Genomic DNA, 16,613 nt, shown 5'->3' with positions numbered 1-16,613 from the left:
CAGATCGACAAGGTTTTCTTCACTGGCTATTTGAACACCAGGGTTTTGGAGACCCTCCAGCGTTCGTCTCATTATTTCATCGATCACAAAGTTAAAAAGGAATGGAGAGAGTGGGCATCCCTGACGGACACCGCTTTGTGTGCGGAAGCTTTTGGAGAGCTCTCCGTACACTCTCACACGTCCGGAAGTCTGAGAATACAAAGAACGTATTATGTTTACAAACTTCCGGGGCATTCCTTGGTGGGCAAGCGTCTCAAGAAGAACAGACCGATCAACCGAGTCGAATGCGCCTCGGAAATCCAGGAATACTAGAATCGTGGGTCGCTTATACGTATGGCGTTGTTTTAGCACCTGACGCAGTGTGAAGATTTGGTCAACGCAACCCCTACCAGGCCGGAATCCCGCTTGCTGTTCCCGAATCAGTATTTCGCGAGCCACCGTAAGGCGTTGAAGCACAATTGACGCCAACAGTCTCGTTACAACCGGGGTCAAGCTGATCCCCCTGTGGTTACCACACTCACTACGCGCCCCTTTTTTTAAAATGGGCACTATCACCGATTCTCCCCAGTTGTCTGGGATAGAGTCCTTTTCCCAAATGCAAGCAAACAGATCGGACAAGCGCTGACTGAGGACTTCACCGCCGTCTTTGAACAGTGCGGGTGGGAGGTCATCCGGACCAGGAGCTCGGTGGCGCTTGAGAGAACGTATGCAGTCGTAAACCTCCAAGGCCGTAGGTGGTTCCACGTTCACCGTCCAGGGTTCTACTTCACTTTACACTATACGTGGATTTGATTTTGCATTAGCTCAGTGTGGGTATCTGAGTATATAGTGCGGTGAACGAAAATGTCCTAAAAAGGATCACTATGATTACAGAAGTAACCGTTCACCGTCCAGGGTTCTACTTCACTTTACACTATACGTATATTGGATTTTGCATTAGCTCAGTGTGGGTATCTGAGTATATAGTGCGGTGAACGAAAATGTCCTAAAAAGGATCACTATGATTAGTCCCCAGAAGTAACTAGTATGTGCATTGAAGCCGCGAAGGTTCACTGCGCAAAGAAGTGTACTTTTCACGTAAGCAAGTTTGGTCACCTTGGCCTCACCCAAGAGACTGTTTCTAGACTAGTAAATTTGGTTTGAAAGAGCACCACTATATCCAAGTAAAAATAACTGGAGGTACGTCCAATGCATGAATTCCCCTCGCAACGAGGAATATGCCGATTCACGTCCAATACACATCAAAATAAGTGTCTCGTTACACGCATTACAGACACATTTGCTACACAAGCGGCTGGTGGTCTGTGAGATGGAATAGAACGAACGCTACGTAAATTTGGAGTGGGAGGGAGTTGCAGTAACCCAGTGGGGATAAAGACTTTGCTTCGATTACCTGAGCGAGCTAAGGTTGTAAAAGCATCACGTCCTGAAGCAGTTTTATTGAGGATAAACATTTTCTCGCATGCTTCTACACATATGGATGGGTCAAGTTACCCGCTATTACTGGAATAGGTAGACTTTTGAAGGTCAAGTCATGCGAACTAGGTTCATACGTTGCACTGAAGCTGTACGACACTGTGTTGTATGCTGTACATAACTTATAATTTCAATTATACATCTTTCCATGGCACAAACAAACATGTAAAAGTTTGAGCTCAGCAGCTGTGTTGTTAAAAATGAAATAAATAACCGTATCACACACAGAGTGGTAGCGTACAACATCCCGATACTGCGAAACAAAACTATAATTGAGTGTCGAAGTGGACAAAAATAACCTTGACATTCTGATGAAAAGTCAAGACCAGACGTTTGTGAGTATCTGTTGGCCATAACATCGCAAGCCACATCTACGGAAAGCCAAAAAAAAGTTTGCGTGTGATACATTTGTCTTGTGTCCGCCTCCGCATTTGGATGTGGATAGGTAGACAGGTAGGCTAGTCACAAACGAAACAACCCTGGAATAGCGAGACGAAAAACGCACGAGGCACAAGGCCATTGTCGGAACTCCAAACAGGCGTGCCTTTGAGAATAAACATGATCGCGCGCGTGACACCTAAATAGTATGCAGCGTAAACCGAATGAGCAACTTTTGTGAGCGACAGAGAGCATTCTTTGAGGAAGATGTCAGCCAGTTACCTATATTGTTTGCATTGTTTTACCAATATAGTGTATAATATACATTATGTACATACTTTATTCATTACCCGATGAAATATGCGCACGCAATCACTAGCCGGACGTCTGCGCCTGGGTGGATCGTCCGATGAGTCGAGTGTACTTGTCTGTGAAGGCCGTATGCAGCTTAAAAGTGCTATACAGGCAGCATATGGTAGCAGCGTGTATATGACAGTCTTATGTCAAGCCCAATCAATCGGTGTTCCGACCAATTAGCGATTAATGTATGGTACCAGACGGTGTGGCAGAGACGACAAGAAAAGGTAGTGCGAAGGCGATATTCGCTATCTCGGGAGCACAAAAGCCGAGATAATTAGTTTTGTAAATTGAAGACAGCACGACAGACGATTAAACATATGAAAGAAACGCCTTCTTCACGTTCCGAGATGTCTAACACTATCCCTTTAGTGCCTTGTTAGGACACGGTTACTTTTAGTTGGTGGGCAACCTTAAGTATATTGCGTGCACCTGCAGCATTGATAGTCGGTGCAGCTCGGTAACTACAACCGACTGCCTCAGTCGGAGGAGATAGTGTCCTACACCAAACGAGTTATGATCAGTGATCTACTGTCCAACTCTGAACCAAAGAAATGGGCTAGAAAATGTGTATTCCCCCACGTATGGTAGGGATGAGTGATACCCGATAAATATTCATAAAACTGGTGGTCGTGCAATCAGTGACAATCGTAACCAACTATACTGAGAATCAGTATAGCATACCGTGCAATCTAATAATGGCTAAAAAAACCAACGTCCCTTGCAGGTTTAGTGAAAAAGATGTTTCGCTGAGACAGAATTATTTGTGCAACAAGTTGACTACCGAGGGAGGAGAGTTGCTGGTAGAAACTAATAGCCGTAACTATCCAGGAATTTATTGTGCACGATTTAGCTAGCACAGTATCTAGCCAGTTCGTCATTAGCAACAGAAAAGAGAACATTGCGTAGCCAGGATTCACGAACAACGATGCGTCAAACAAATCAAACAGAAAAGTAAGCCCACTCGTATAAAGCAGCTAAACTGTGGTTAGTCCCTGTAACCAAAGGGATCACGTTGCAAACTAGTTTGACTGATCACTCCGCCTCGTGTGACAATCATAAGCTTGCTTGCAGTTGTAGTGGCATTTACGTTAGTACAAATGACTGAGGTATTTTTAAAACACCACTAAACAGTTTCTAAGTCAGTTTCAACGGAACTTAAAAAGCGACATGATAGGCGGTCAAACACAACAGGATGCCATCGCTCGCAAGGTAGATTTCTGGTTTGTCCTTCTTATAATTTTACGCAGTCGGAAACAGAAACTGTGTGCTTCTGCAAAATCCGTATTGGTACGGACATGCCGTTCCAACAGATATGCAAAGTTGATTTGCTACATCAATACATCTAGAAACCGGTGAACTCCCACCTTCTTCTGAAAGCGGAATGTGTTTGCGCTGTCTCCTTCCCGTTGTTACGATGTCATTCATGCGCAAGAGTTTTGTGTTCGTAACTTGGGGAAGCAATTCACGTCTTGTAACTTCGATTTTCGTCAAGTTCATGAATGTGCTGACCTAACAGAACTCAGTGTTCCATAATTCCAGTGACACTGTGAACGTATTCTTTTCAAGAATGAGTTGTCCACGTTCGGTTCAGTATGATTATGTTTTGAAAGAATTACGATAAACTGTTTGTTCAACCGCACTGATTTCAATTCATCGATAGCCAGTCCTGTTTTACAGAACACCGATAGAACGACCAAAAATAATACGCTTTCTTGTAATTGTACACATTGCAAAAGAACAGGAGTAGAGGAAAGACAAGATTGGTTAATGAACATTAGATAAGATGACTACGACGGAATCGCACAGCACCTAGGAAGACATACGATTTATAGTGCCCGGATAGATCATGTACGTCATTCCAACAAGTGAACAGAGAGCACAAAACAATACAACCGGGCAGCCTATTTGGTTTCTGTGGAGGTCGAGTGGATGGTGACAGTAAAGCTATCAGTGAGATGGATTGCAGAACTGAGTAGCACATTAACCTGTCACTGCACCATCTGACTAGATCTGAACCACTTGGGACTTAAGTTCTAAACCACTGGTGCACTGGGCATTGTTGCTCCTGCTTCCTGCGAATATACTGGGAGTCAGACAACCGAGGTAACAGACACATTTCGATGCTATGGGGATGTATGAGCCAGAAGGCAAACAGCCACTCAAAATGTTCTTTGTCAATAGATGAGCCATTGACTAATGTTCAACTGTAGCCCCCTAGCTGCCATGCCAACCGAAGGAAGCATGAGGGTTGGGATACTGCCAAGTTGCCCAACCAGAAACAGGGGAAGTCAGGATGCTGAGATCGGATTCGAACCACGGATCTTTAAAACATTGACATTGAAGGAACAGGAATAATGGAATTATGCTCAACTCCTCAGTTTCCCCCACTCCTGAACGCTGGTGTCATTATAGAGGTGGGGACACTCATCTCACATTCGACTGCACTGAGACTCAGAATAAAATTACACATTTCACTGCTCGACATACCGCAAAAACTCTCGACATCAGGATATTCCTCCTCTTACTCTATTTTGCCAGTGGCACAATGAGATAGGTTTATTAGTGTCAGCCTCTTCCGGCCCTCCGCCTATCTCTGGACAGTGACGCCCGCCTCTTCAACCCATTGTATAACGTAACCCTACGTTTCACACGTCTTCGCCTAGGAAAGCCCATCTAGGGGGATGTCTGCCAATCTCCGTTTTCCAAAACCCTTGCAAACTCTACCCTCAAGTGCCAACGTAATGCGCACTGATTCAATTCAGCCAGGTGTTTGTGTTCAGGTTTGGGTTTTCCCGATGTAACACAGTTTTCTTTGACTATAAATCTTCTGCGGAAATTCAGGGAGAAACATTTCAATCGAACTACGACACAACTCTTAAGTTGTTTTCTTCCAGAGAACCGATATCAAAGTCCGATGCAGTGAAACGGCCTCTAAAGGACTTGTTTATGGGACCAATCGATAGTAGCTTCTCCAAACAGTTGGGCACGAATGCATCGGTAACCTAACACCAAACAAAATTTATCACTGAGAGTGGCAAGTGTTAAGGAAAATACGAGTTCTATCGGAAAGTTGGAAATCCACTTCCTGAAGTTCATGGCGTGAATTTCAGAAAACCCGTCGAAAACGGTTACCATAGCTGGGACGGCTATCGTTTGGAATTTTACTGTTGAATCTATCGCAATCGGTTGGTGATCTCATGTTCCATAGGAAACGGAGGTATAGAATCGAGCAGAACAGAGGGTGGGAATATAGTCACTTATTGGTGGTAGGTCATACTCACTTTAGCCGTCGATCGAATCCCGAATTTTTCCGGTTGGTGTACTTGGGGTAGCGCAGAACATTCGCGTGCCGCATGTTTATACAAGGAAGGGGTTCTTTTGATGGTTTGATCTGCAGAATTATTGAAGAGAAGTTAACAGAATCAGGAAAGGAAAAGGTTACGATAATTAACAGTTAAGTAACTGAACAACTGACACGAACGATGTCCAACTAGGTGGAAATTAGGCTAGTCTTGCGGCCGAGAGGAATATGAGACATGAGGACCGAATGCATAATGACCTCGCACTGAGAGGGTTTCCTATCCATCTGAACAGAATAAATTGCAAAATGCTACCACTCATCGTCGAGCATGAACGAATAACATACTGCCTAGTTATTACAGGGACGGAGGAAAAATTTTAAGTGCAAAAGGGATGGTCTCATTTTATACAAATAAGTCAAAAACCAGTCACAAATACTATACAGGATTAGCATATATAGAAATTAGCCAAGGTGAACAGCTACGCCTCCCTCTCCATTCAGCTGGAATCCACTAACCTTCCTGTAATATCTTCATTACCGAATGCAATATCATTCTGAAGGCAAGTTACGAATGCACGCTTCTGAAGAGAAACTGCTCCACAAGAAGGGTCACTTATGGTCAGGTGGTCCCCGTACGTAGAGGAGTTTAAACTTTACTGTGAGTTTTTTTCGGTTGAATGAATGCTCCAAAAAGTAACCTAGTACTTAAGACGCCTCATTATAATCCCAACAGATTAGAGGTCTTTGACGGGTGCGACACCAATCCCGGGCGTCATTTTTCACTGTAAAAGGCGGCGAAGCCCCAGCATGCCGACCAAAGCATAAGAGGTGTTTCCAGAAAGTTCTGCTAATTTTACGCGTCCTCCCTCTCTCTTGTATTATTGTATGAAAAGAAAGCGTTCAGCTGTAGCACCCTTCCGGTGCCTAGCTGCCATGCCACCCGAAGGAAGCACGAGGGCTGGAATACTGCCAGGTTGCCCAAGCCTAGACAGAAGTAGAGGGGCAGAGGTTGGATTCGAACCACGGACCTTCCGGTCAGTAAATTCGTGCTCTAGCCACTTGGGCCATCTCGCCCCCGTCGCTGTCATACGTCATACTACCTTATCAATACGTTGATGTGAAGTTTTCCACAGAAAAGGGGGCTAAAAGAGCCTGCGAAGCGAAAAGCTGAAAGATAGGTGCGGGGAAACACTACGATAGATTGCCTTTTTCTGCGTGAGTTCAAAACATGCATTCTATCACGCCATAACGAAATGACTTTCTTGAATTCACCAGATTAACAAGTCACCGTCCGGATTAACTAATGAGTAAACGGACACTGACAACATGCATCAGATGATGGCGCCGGACTAGATATTTGGTCCAGGTGGAACGCAAACAAACCGCCATCATCGTGGGTCAGCTTTAACCTCGGAACCTTGTGCTGTCCGTAGAGACGATGGCTGCAGACGAAACGTGGAGTTTAATTATCACCTCAGTGAAACTGCAAAGGCAAGAGATGCTTGGTACTGACAGCAGGGAAGGCGATATAATACACAAAGATCGTGGATACATGCTACTCACTGATGACGAGACTACCGAAAGTGAGCTTGCCATCTGACTGTGACAGTCTAGCTGTGATCGAAAGTGGCTCAATTTTTGGTGTGAAATCAAGTTGGACGGGTGTAAGGCAGCATGCGCTTCGAGAATGCACTTTTTTGGAAAGTTCCCGTGGCAAACCACTCGGAACCAATATTATTTTTGTCATTAGTCAGCAGGCATTCACAAACTACTGAGTTTCCGAAAAAGCGAAATTTTACGCAACAACAATCGCCCAAAACACTGACGTCAATCCCAAAAAAGAACTGTTCTAAACTATCGGGCCAACTAAGACTGGCGGGTAAAATCCTCACACTGTGGAGAACAAGTGAATTCAAACATCTCGATCCACTCAGTCATGACAAAATCGCACAACTCTTTTAGAGGTAAAATTTTTAAATTTGAGTAAAGAATACTGCATAGCGTGTCCCAAGTATTGAACTGACACACGTTCTGGGGTTGACGTTTCCAGGTCTAATTCAGGCTGCTTGTTGCTCCAACATAGCAGGCTACAATAGTAGCTGACGCAGTACGCCTACGCTCACACTTCGGATCCTGTTGCAGCGTGTTTCGAAATAAAATAACGCCATCGGCTGTCTGTGTGCTGCCAACGCCATAGACCGCGGATGTCGTACTCTACTACGACTGCACCAAGTCCTCTATTCATGTCGAAAGGAAAAGGCAGGTGACTGACCTATGATAACTGCGTACACGGATATGGAGTGGGTGACTAGGTAATGTTTCACAATAATCGAATATTTACAAGAGGTCATTCATTGGCTGCAGCAGGGAACAAATGTGTTGCACTCTGTGGCTGGTCCTAGTTCGAAAGGATCATAACATAAACGTACTGGGTTCGGCAAGCCCACTTCGCACTACGTCTAGAAGAATTTATTTCAACACACGAGTATAGCTATGGCCCTGTGTATGTAGACGCAACCGCCCGAAATGCGAGCCTGATTGTGTCTGTGTCTGTTGCTGTGTTCAGTAAAAGATGCCCAAAACAGAATATTCAATGCGTGACGGCTGCCCTTATTTAGAGGCGCGACAGATCCAGTAAGATCTGAGGGAGCAGACAAGTGTGTGGAGTGAGTGCGTATAGGTGCATGTGGTGTCGATCAGGCTTAGTAATCACATTAATGCGTGCGCCGCACATCCCACTTAACTAGTCAAGGCTATAAAGGCGCCCGTATCGCACTCACAGGATCTGTCATCGTAGTTAGTTATGTAGATCTGACTAAGGTAGCCTCTTCGCCCTGTAAGTTGAGGGTTGGACTTCCTCCATGGAAAAATGCATCACTCTGGAAGTTTTACGCTAACCAATGCTGCTCAGGGACAAGCTTTTCAACTGAGGTTTCAGTTTAAGGTTCTAATCGACCTATCGTCTAAGTTTCGGTGACCAAACAGTAAATTAAACCACATACAACCAGACTTAATGAATACAAATAATTTCACACCACACAGTCCGTCACACGGAGACTTCTTGTATATTAAATGCGATGGGGCAGGAAGGCAAAATTAGGCTATTGTTGACGCCTCACATCTTTATTACAATATTTCTCCATTTGACGTTCGACCTTCTGTGGATTGCAACTGGATACGTCCCAGTCTAACGCCATTGCCAACGCTCACCATTTGTCCTCCACCTTTAAGACCTCGCCCGCGTCTTTCCTGTAAAATTTATTGTGCTAGTCAAGAAATAAGCTCCTCTGATATGTGCTCTAAATGATTTATCGGTAGGTGCTTGTTGTGCCTCCGCAAAGTAATGCCAAATCTACTTAAAGTAGTCAAGCTTGAGGAGGCTTCGTGATCTGGACTGTATTGAAAACGAACGTCGAGCGACTGTGCAGCTGCTGCAATGAGTTGCGCCCGCAGTGGTTCAGTTCCCGAGCTTGGTCGTTCCTACTTGTTTGAATGCTCGCAAACGGTCGTATTGGACAAAAGCCTGTTATCTTCCATAAAAAAACTGAACTAACGAAAATATCAGCTGTTCGTTGTTTAACTCTTCTGCCTACAGACCAACCAAACATAAGTAGACAAAAGGATATCTTTTACAGTGAATTAACCATCCTCAACCATGAGTGTTTAGATATGTCCCGGTCACTTGATATCTTAACGCAATAGCATGATGTCTGAGCTCATCGGATAATTAAATTGGGGGTCGATTAATCTTGGACTCAAGATGTAATAAGAAGTACTTTCAAAGACCGGCACGCATGACATTCATTCCTCAGTAGTGTTGGATTTAGAACGCTAACTGGCGTTTCCCTACTGGGGAACGACAATAACGTCATGCTGATCATTATATATATATATATATATATATATATATATATATATGACACACGCCACCTGGTCGTGGTGGTCGGCCTTCAGTGATGTACACTGGCCACACACTCGCTCCACTCGCTCCTCAACGGTTAATTATGTGAGAAAGGCTAACGGAGAGTCAGCAGGCGGTCGAGATAAAGTTATGCTGTTCGCCGCGACAATGATGTGAAAACACCACCGTGTTGNAACAACAATAGCTCACTCAGCTCAGTTATTTGGGACTTTCTCCTGATTAGACGCAAATGGGCCAGACAGACACTAGCCGAGAAAGACACTGTCGTTCGCGAGCGCAGCAGGTGAAAGTTCATCGTGGAGGCGAGATGGCTCAAGTGGTTAGCGCGCGAATTTACTGACCGGAAAGTTCGTGATTCGAACAGGACCTCTGCCTCTCGACTTCCCCTGTCTAGGCTTGGGCAACTTGACAGTATCCCAGCCCTCGTGCTTCCCTCGGGTTGCATGGCAGCTAGGCGTCGAAAGGGCACTACAGCTGAACGATTATTATCCTTATTACTATTATTATTAAGTTCACCGTGACCACGGGTACAATAAGCTTCAAAAATAGAAATACACTAAAGTACTGGTCCTGAAGAGGGCATCGTGTCCATAGCCTATGTTTGTCAAAGACTGAAAGTACGGATTGGAAGTAGTACGTGGCCAGCCAGATTCTGCCAAACAGACCAAACGTACCTCTTTGTTGGATATCCGACAGCCAGTCATCCTTAGTAACTTCACTCACAAGAGGCTTCCGACAACCTGTTGAACGAATCAAATCGGAGAATCTGAAGAGTTCAGGCAATTTTCGCTTCTTCCGTTTTATCAGGCTTTCGGACCCACCAGGCTTCCCAGGCTGCACAGACACAGTTTCAATTAGCGTCGGACGATGAGCGAGGTTGAGTTGTGGGTGCGACCAGGAGTCTGTCGCTGGACGTTCAGCAAAGCAACGGTCCTATCAGATATACAATGCTTGAATGATGTTGGTAAGTTGTACCCATACGGAAATCGCAGCACTGAGCAAAGTCTTCGACATCTATCTTAGTGATTGTTGTCATCCAAAATTAGACCAACACACATGTGGTGGAGGAGCCGGTTCCGATAGGTTTGCTTGATTTCTGGGTTCAAGAGCTTTTCGAAGTCTACGCGAGGTGTGCGCGTTTTGCGTGTACCTAGAGAGCCCGACCTAAAGCTGCCACCTTGACGTGGTGGTCGGCCTTCAGTGATGTACACTGGCCACACACTCGCTCCACTCGCTCCTCAACGGTTAATTATGTGAGAAAGGCTAACGGAGAGTCAGCAGGCGGTCGAGATAAAGTTATGCTGTTCGCCGCGACAATGATGTGAAAACACCACCGTGTTGGCAAAGAGATGTGCATCTCTATGAGGTCATCGCCGGAGGAAGAACTGGTTATAAAGAGCCGACCTGAAAGCCGTACACTCCGAACGCGACCTCGCGCATACACAAGTGGTTGCAATATGCAAAGATATTACAGTGAGCCGAGGAAATGCTCCTTGGCCTATGCCTTGACAGGCGATGAAATACTAATTTAGACGTGGACTGGTGACCGTCGACCCAAACAACTCTTGCTTTGTATAACCGATTAACATAGTGAGATAGAGATATATCGCGCTGCCTGTCTTGAACAATAACAGTGGAGGATTTGAACTCAGAGGGGGATTTCAGAAAAACCTTTTGATACTGGTTAATTTCATGTGGCTTATTCACCTCGGACAGCATTGAAGATATTCATTATACGTTCAGACATTACTACATGGATAGAACAGTCCAAAATGAGTCGATAAAGTGTACAGATGAAGTGGTCCCAGTTTTCCTTAGCTTCTTCTAGTATATCCCACCAAATGACTGCGGTCATTCGACCAGCATTTCGCTAGTCTATTTTTGTCCGGAGGCCAGGCGTTCTTAACAACCGAACATCACGTCAATCGGACGGATGTGTCACGTGCGGACTAGGGACTAAACGAAGGCATGTCTGGATTTGTCAGAATATCCGCCAATCTGGATCGAGCATCTATGGCTTGACGCTTCTCGCCCCCTCATGCAGATTAGGATATTGTGGAACATTCCGCGATCACCCTATAAATATGGCTGTCTCCATAAAAAGCGGTCTGAACTACCGTGCCTTTTGATATACCAATAGTGGGTGGAGCAGGAAGCTAGGGACCGACACAGAGTTGCCTCACGGTTCAGCGAGCCGCAAGATCTTTCCACTCCCTACGCTTCTATTCATAAAATTTCAGGAAGAGTGAATCGATAATAACAGATAAGGTACGCAGCAGTCATATACTGAAGTCGCAGTGACCGGCCGATCAACTACTTGTCCGGAGGCATGGGACTGTCGTCATCACACCGAACTTTCTAGATGAGGACATATCCCTTGCAAATGTAGAGCAAAAAGTAATATCTTACTGTCTGGTCTCCAGAGACACTCTGTTGAATGGGATGCGGTGGACTAAGATGCTGAGAGCTGCACGACACACGGGGTTGTGGCACAGTGTACGTTGACAAGTAACCGGAGCTTGGACAAACAACAGGAGCTGTTACCGGCACGTTCAACATTGTGGAGGTGGACGCAGGTAAGGGATCCGGGACCTGAGCAACAGATCTGGGTGGAGAAGAGTGTAGGGGACGACAGACTACTGTGCTGGGTGGGATGTGCAAAGTGTCTACAAAAGATGAAGCAAGCGATGGTGCGTGGTAATCATACGTAGGTTTCAGGCCCCTGGATGAGTTCGGAATCGTACTGGTGTTGGGGTTGGCTGAACGAGACATGCAGGACACAACGGAATTCGTGGGGAGAAACTGCGTCGTGCAAGGTGTATCACGCCAATTAGCACCGTCCACGAAGGTGCTTGTCGTTGACGGATAGTTGAAGGACGAGTTTACGAGAGAATGTAAGGAAAAACTTGCACCCGCCCGCGAAGTAGGGTTACAAGAATGCAGTGATGGCAAAGCGTCAGAGACTGTAGATGGTGAACGAAACGTGTCCGCGAGGAGTGGGTGTTGTTGAACTTGCGTCAGTCGTTGCTGTACCGCATCTACAATTTGAACATCGCAAACCAAGGACCGTGGATTTCGGGTCTGACGTTTTGCTGGTTTCGGACATTCCACTGCATGAAGCCCCTGTGTTTTTGGGGACCGATGGGTGAGGATGTCACCAAAACTCAGCGGTGTTGTTCCCAGAGCACAGCTCAAGGCTGGAGCAAGCATTGTTGCCGCGGACAGCGGAAATGCATTGGTTGGAACGTGTGCGTTCATAATCCTTTGCGAGGAATCGACCAGGCCAAAATCGTAAACAGTCCCTGTAAATAAGAGAGAAGAATATTAGCCCCACTTATTGAAATTAACCTACAAATAAGCTGGGTGGTTCAGAGATAAACGACAGAAACGGTGGCGAGAAAGATAAGAGTGACGGCTTCATCACCACTACTCAGCTCAAATTCAAAAGTTGGCAAAACAGGGTCCTTAAAGAGTTTCGCCGCCCAGAAATATAACCAGCATTGAATTAGCGTCACTGATTCGGTTCGGATAGCGATGAGAGACGGCATTTTGCTAGTATTTTTTCAGGTAGACTGTGAGGCACCTGTACAAAGCTCCTTTGTTATCCAGTTACTTTCACGGATTGAAGTACACAGAATGAAACAAAAACTGAGGACATCATTTGTCCATTTATATTGATTGTGCAATACGAATAAACCAGTGTACAAAGCTAAAGGCACGATCAACTTACCAGTCTTTGTACGCCGGAAGTTGGGTGCTCCGGAATTCGTTTTTTGTCCCTCTGGAAACGCTGTCGGAAGACCTGCTATGGCACCCTCCTCCCGGCGAAATACCTCTATGTGTTACGGAAGTGCCTCCTTGACAAATGTGCTTACTTGTAGAAGGTGACTTATTCATAGACCTGTATTAAGGATACTGACAGCTGAGTCGACCAGGGAGCGACCAGACAGCTACTTGATTGTCGTTTGATGCGTTAGACAAACTACTCACACTGTCCAGACGCACGTTCTCCTATTCGGATGTGATAACTCGGGAGGATCTATAGTGCGCCGGTGGAGTAGTGGTAATACGCTCACCTCGTAAATGTGTTTGGGGTCCAAATCTCGGTACAGACAAGAATATAGGCTGATGAGCTCTCATTGTAGCAAAACCAAGTCCAGTACTGTCCCACTTTGTTGTAGACTCACCGCAATGATTGCACCAGGACAGGAGGACTGTTCAAATGTTAGCGCTGTGAAGTAAATTTACAGAGAACCCGCATCCACCTACAAGTCATTGATTCTGGTTTTATCCGAGTAATTGCAACAGCTTTTGCGAGTGCCTATTCAGGCTTCTTCTACATGCCTCTAATTAAATGTATGTAGCGTGGTGAACTTGTGTGGCGTTCAATAACCCCTAGTTGAACGATTCATGGCTTTACATGAGCAGACATCTGCGTCAGGGTGTCAGTAACGAGGTGACTAGGAAACGGGTATCTGGTTGTGCTGCAGGCGAGTACAACCGCTACAAGAGACCTCGCGCTATTTGAATTTCAAATTTCATCGATCCAGGCTGTTGCTGAGTTGATTTGTCGGATAATTGAATGAATGGCCTGGATGCTTGTCAGCTCCTCTACAGATATTTTGGTAAAGTTTTATGGTCTCAGCAGGCTTCGGGCATTCTGGAGTCATTTTCAGGGATCTGACCGTCCTGAAACAAACTTACATAAGATTTCCTGAAAAGTAAATATTTAACTCAACCACCATTCAGGACTTTGGTCGGTCTCCCGGAATGTCAGGTCATTCCAGGAGGAACCACTCTGACTAGTTGTCACTGGGATTTCCTAATGGATGAACCACAGTGAATAATATTCTCGGTTTGTCGGTTCCTACGTATATTCAGTGCATCAAGCATCAACCAGTACCCTGTAGAGAATGAATTTCTCGCACCGTGAAACCACACCCCCGTAAAACCTTATTTGATTGTAAGCACTTCTCAAACATAGGTCTCAGGCTTTCTCTGAAGATAATATGGAGAAATTTGGAAATTACAGTTGGGGCTTCGTCCTACAGATGACATCAATCTATGTCGAAAAACTAAGAATCACCGTACAGCTGTCTTATACTTGTTGGGAACTATCAGCAATGGGCAATGGACCTTCAAAGAGAATCAAACCTTTGGCGTCCCAGCTAACTGTAGAGGACTAAACCGTTCGGTCACGAGCATCTGATCAGCAGTGTGACCATCTCGCAAGTAAACGGGCATGTGTATTGCTTGACCCCCGTTCGAAACCTACTTTGGCCTCGTCACTCCAATTAGGACGTTCTTCCTTTCCTTTCTTTCCTCGTACATACCAACCGCGGGCTAAGTGTTACTTGAATCAATCGTCTCAACTCGAGCTATCGTTTGCTCAAAAAATCAGCTAGCACATGTGCAATGCAAAAAAACGGGGAGTGACCATTTACTACCGAAAGTTGCACGGATGGATCAACCAATAATTTAGGTTTAACCGCTTTCAAGGTCGAATGCACTTTGGTAATACGTTAACTACTGAGAAGCACGACCCTGTAAAACGGTAACGGACAGCCGTTACATCTGACAGTGTCACTTGATCGCAGTGCACAGCCATCTTCACTTAAAACCCGATGAACAGCCCAGCTACTGACCAAAAGATGCACATCGGCCGTTCACCATTAGTATGCACATGAGGGTGATTTGCACGTTCCTCCAGGTATTTTAACACGCACGTGAACCTTGACTTCATTTAATTAATCCGTCACGCCAGACAACCCGTACTTTCGAAATATAGGCCCCCAAGGCATGTCCATAATAGGCATAAACCGATAATTTCTATCCGCGTTGCTATACCCTTTCTCGCTGTGCCACTTGAATTTAAGTCCTTATCTAAGAGCGCACTGTGGGAATTCATCTAACAGAAATAATGAAAGAATGCACCCAAATGATTTGCGCGGAACCGTATGCACTGATCCGACAGGCAACGGAACACGATGAGCTCAGTTTGGCTACCTCCTCCACCGTATTGAGCCATTGCAGCTTCAGTGCTTTTCCGCTGCTATCGGAAGCTCTCATCGACATGGGTAATCACTCAGCATCAGTCCATTATCTAGGACAGACAGTGGATATGAATAGCAAATACACACCGGCAGAGTTTCGAGAGCTTGTTGAGAACCCGGGGCACATTTATCTGCAGCGGGATGAAAAATGGGTCCAATCAAATCAAATCAATGGCTCAGGCGGTGATAGTTGGCGACATAATACGACACGATAATACGAAAGCCTGTCCAAAACGTAAAAGGTCATCTCTTTCATTGCCTAACTATACGCCCATTTACTTTGCGCGTCAACTGGCGCAGTCACCTGTTTGAATAAAGACCCCATAACTCATGAGGTTTTTTCAGCTTTTCCGAAACCATGTACTTCAAACACTGCATCTTTAGATGCAGTCTGGCTGGCATTTGACTTCCTTTTAGCGCTAGAAGCGACTGTTGATGCTGTTGCACAACTGAGTTCAAGTGAACCTAAAGCTACCGATTATGAAGTCCGCTCCTCTTGCGATCAATTTGAGCCTTTCTGTTATGGAGACGGCAACGAAAGTTCCTTTCGAAAGTGTGCCGTCTGGACACCCGCTGCAAGCTCCCGGATGATTGCGAGCTGCCGAAATGCCTTGCAGGCTATATACAGTAAAATCCAATGATAGATTTGCCGTCTCAAATAGAAGTTCAATTGGTACTTAGAGTTCTAGCCGTACAACAAGAAGCATGGCATTTTCGGGACCAGCTACAATCATCAAAGGAACAAGTCAGATGGGAGGGACACTGCTGAATTTTCGAAACCATTGGCTGAGAATAGGTTGCGTATACACAAATTATTTCGGCAAGTTTGCACAAGAACAACAGTCTATCAAGCAAGATTACAACATTCGAAGATCCACAACAGCACTATCCGAGCACTTTACGGATACCCTCTCCTCTCGGGAGGGTATTTCTTTAGGGATCTCCGTTGTGTGAACAAATACTGACGTCCGAAAACACACTACTCGCAATTCCGTAAAGTGGCAAAAACAGTAAATAGTAGACATATCAAGACAGTGCCTCACAAATTCAGGTAAATCTAATGACATTGGGCATACCTAACAACCGCAAACACTAAATGCAACGGGGTTCAGCAGGGAAGGTC

General features: G+C 45.4%; 2 protein-coding genes across 2 annotated transcripts in view; one reads left to right on the top strand and one right to left on the bottom strand.

The window, feature by feature from the left end:
- The window catches only part of T265_09187 (hypothetical protein), a gene marked incomplete at both ends in the record, with an annotated part of 75,374 nt that overhangs the window by 38,786 nt on the left and 19,975 nt on the right, over nt 1-16,613 (bottom strand). The window contains 2 exons of the mRNA XM_009175199.1: nt 5,496-5,605; nt 11,847-12,739. Coding sequence (XP_009173463.1) covers nt 5,496-5,605; nt 11,847-12,739 — 1,003 coding nt within the window. The remainder of the gene's footprint in view (nt 1-5,495; nt 5,606-11,846; nt 12,740-16,613) is intronic.
- T265_09186 (hypothetical protein) lies at nt 15,358-15,705 on the top strand (the record flags this gene model as incomplete). The annotated part of the gene is made up of 1 exon (XM_009175198.1): nt 15,358-15,705. The coding sequence occupies one exon, from the start codon at nt 15,358-15,360 to the stop codon at nt 15,703-15,705; it is 348 nt and encodes a 115-aa protein (XP_009173462.1).

Source organism: Opisthorchis viverrini (assembly GCF_000715545.1).
Source record: "Opisthorchis viverrini unplaced genomic scaffold opera_v5_260, whole genome shotgun sequence".
NCBI classification, from domain to species: domain Eukaryota; kingdom Metazoa; phylum Platyhelminthes; class Trematoda; order Opisthorchiida; family Opisthorchiidae; genus Opisthorchis; species Opisthorchis viverrini.
Note: the sequence above shows the minus strand (reverse complement) of the source record. Positions and strands in the feature narration are given on the sequence as shown.